We start from the raw sequence: 3016 nt of genomic DNA on the forward strand, positions 1-3016 counted from the left end.
CCAGGTGATGGGCCAGCTGTAAGAGCATGGCACCGAGGTTTGGACGTTCCTCTCCATGAAGTTGAACAGGGGGTTCCACCAAGTGTTGGTGAGGTAGTTGTTGGGCGAGCATTTCAGAGTCTGTCAAGAAAATAATAGTATCCTTTAGAATAGAACAGGAACAAAACAAGTTAATGTTTATATATATATATTTTCCATAGAAGGACTGCATCTCAAAGTGCTGCAGATGATAGAGTTGAACACTTTCTTTCGTCATAAAGTGACTTGTTTGTATCATTTAAAAGTTACTTTTTTTAGAATGGCATGTGAAACCCCTAACAGAAAAACCATGTGATCACATGTGCAAAAAACATTTGATCACATGGTAAATTACGTGTTTTTTTCTGTAAAGGATATTTCTCATAGCCATACAAGGATGAAGCATGCTAAAAATAAAAATGAAAAATAAAATTGTTGCTCGGCACCACCCCACTGACAAATTTGTTTTGGCCAGTAGAGGGATTAAATCACCATGTTTAGAAGCCATATACTGACGGTGATGGGAATGATATCCCGTTATGAAACAACACAGTCTATAAATGTACTTACTCCAAATACATCATTACATGTAATATATGGACCATTGTCTTTAAACATACACTGTAATACATTATTTTGTTGGCATGTAACTCTTAGCTGGTAGACTGGAGGTAAACTCTTCCAACAAAATAAAGCCATGTCACCAGAGAGACAGTAAAGACCGCCATGCATAATGATTAATGTGTAACAAGGTTTAATGAAAGGGAAACTATTAGCTCTGAAAGTTTTTTTTTTTTTACTCTCTTGCACTCCATAATGCACGCAAACAGCAACCCAGTGTTCAGACCTGTAAATTGGCCATGGTGTGGTACCACCAGAACAGGCGGGAGGTGATAAAATAGGCCACGACCACATCCACACTGTAGTGCTCATGTGCCACCAAGATGCACACCACACCCACAGCACTCAGCAGCCAGCACATCAGATGGTACCACCAAAACGACCGCGGCGAGTCTTTAAAAAGAGGAAAGGAAAGACAAGAGTGTTGGCAATATTTACAACAACATTCATTTGTGGTCTTTTCTTCCAGGTTTTTTTCTCTGTCGAAAAAAGTTTGTCTGGAGCATTTCATTGCATTTGACAAGAACAGTGATTTTCTGCAACACACAGTTAAGCGAGGCTACAGCAAAAAACATGGTTATAAGGAAAACTTCTAACAACTTAACCTCTGCTTTATCCAGAAATATACAGCTTAAATATATATAAAACATATATATGTGTCAAACTCTGAAAATGTGAAAGAAAGAAAGAAAGAAAAACAGTAGCATGGACAACACATGCCAGTCCTTTGTATTCTATTGGTTCCTAGAAGTTCCTTGTGTAGCTGTATTAAATATACTGGGGGTTGGATGGGATGATAATGGAAACAGACAATATAATTAATATATTATTCATGGGAAATTCCATGAATGATTCAAAACAGAGCTAACAAACAACTGATGCTTTGAATACTCACACTCCTTGATGAATAGGTAGGTGAGGGTGAGCATCACAGTGTGTCCACTGTAGAGGAAGTCTCCACACAAGAGGTGGGAGTTTGTAATAGAAAGACCTCCACCTGAAATCAGACGAAGAATTCGCTGCATTTTTGCATGGGAGTCTCCGTGGAGCTGATTGAGAGCAGGAAGTCAACGGGAAGAAACAGACAAACACTGGATTAGTGGAAACTTTAGAAAGGGAACTAATGATTACTTAATCTACAATACTTTTTTTTTAATTAATCAACTATCAACTTCAAACACAAAATTTCAGAAAACAAGTGAAAAAATATCTACAAGGGGAAATAGTTCGCCCAATTCAAACAGTTTGCTTTGTCTGAACCTACAGTTCAAAAGTTAAATACATGACATTTACAGGGACTTAAAACAAGAAGCTAATTCTAATGATTAGGCCTAACTGGTTATCAAAACGGTTGCCAATTAATTGGAATTGGTAATGACAGGGATGAGAAACGTGCAGTCAAAATGAAAGGAAAGTAGAACAATAAAACGAAGATAGTTAACAGTTGACAGCTCACTTCTTGATATGATCGATTTGATACACTGTCCAAAACATTTCAAATTCTTGAAAACAAAACAACTCCTAAACTGTCCAACCTCTGATCCTTTAGCTCAAAACAACCCATCAAACAACAGCCTGGAGCACATGTTTAGGAACCAACACTGATGCACCTCAATGCTGTTGGTGTCCTGAGGCGGTAAAAAGTCAAAATGGCTTTTTATATATCTGCATATTGTGGGGCTGTGGAAAATGAGTCCCAGAGGGTGCCCGAGAGTACACGGTTGAGCAACAACAGCTGATGCCCGCTCTGATGTTCGCATTCTCCTCACCTTAGGAGCACAAGTCATATGCATGCCAGGCACAGGCAGGGTGGTGATGTACATGGTGACACAGCGGTACAAGTACAGGGTGCCAATGAGGAAGAAGAACCGCCTGCTTGCTATTGACCTGTAAATAGATAATGTAAGAGTCACAATGGAGTGACATATTGTTGTATTTTGTATATATTTTATAGGCATATGGCCAAATGTGGAAGACATGATGTCAAAAGTGGAATTAAATTAAACATTTTTAGATATCAACAGTAAAACTTCAGTGGTGAGGGTCTGTTTTTTTAAATAGCAAAGATTGTTTTCTATTCACGTTGAACATGTTGGCATTTCCTGAATAACCAGAACGGGAGCATAGATACATTAACACACAAAACAGTTAACTATTTATTGAGCAAATAAACGCTGTAGCATACCTTATCCTACTAAATACAATTTTTCTCTTTAAATTTTCATTTTTTTGAATTTTTCATTTTTTGTCTTGCATTAAAAGAAAAGCCTGGTGCTGTTCTGTATTTTTCTTCTCCTCAACAAATCTTGAGGAAAAAAAAACAACCACCTTTTTGTTTGTTTTTGTTTTGGCTTTTTTTTTTTTTTACAAGTAAGGC

General features: G+C 37.6%; 1 protein-coding gene across 1 annotated transcript in view; it reads right to left on the reverse strand.

Annotated features, from left to right (window-relative positions):
* Positions 1-3016, reverse strand: part of sgms2a (sphingomyelin synthase 2a) — a 9175-nt gene that overhangs the window by 141 nt on the left and 6018 nt on the right. The window contains exons 3-6 of the mRNA XM_032501108.1: positions 2409-2526; positions 1535-1688; positions 866-1032; positions 1-120 (exon numbers count right to left, since the gene is read on the reverse strand). The exon at positions 1-120 is cut by the window's left edge and continues 141 nt beyond it. Of these exons, the coding sequence (XP_032356999.1) occupies positions 1-120; positions 866-1032; positions 1535-1688; positions 2409-2526 (559 nt within the window). The remainder of the gene's footprint in view (positions 121-865; positions 1033-1534; positions 1689-2408; positions 2527-3016) is intronic.

The sequence above is a fragment of the Etheostoma spectabile genome, chromosome 2, assembly GCF_008692095.1.
Source record: "Etheostoma spectabile isolate EspeVRDwgs_2016 chromosome 2, UIUC_Espe_1.0, whole genome shotgun sequence".
Lineage (NCBI taxonomy): Eukaryota > Metazoa > Chordata > Actinopteri > Perciformes > Percidae > Etheostoma > Etheostoma spectabile.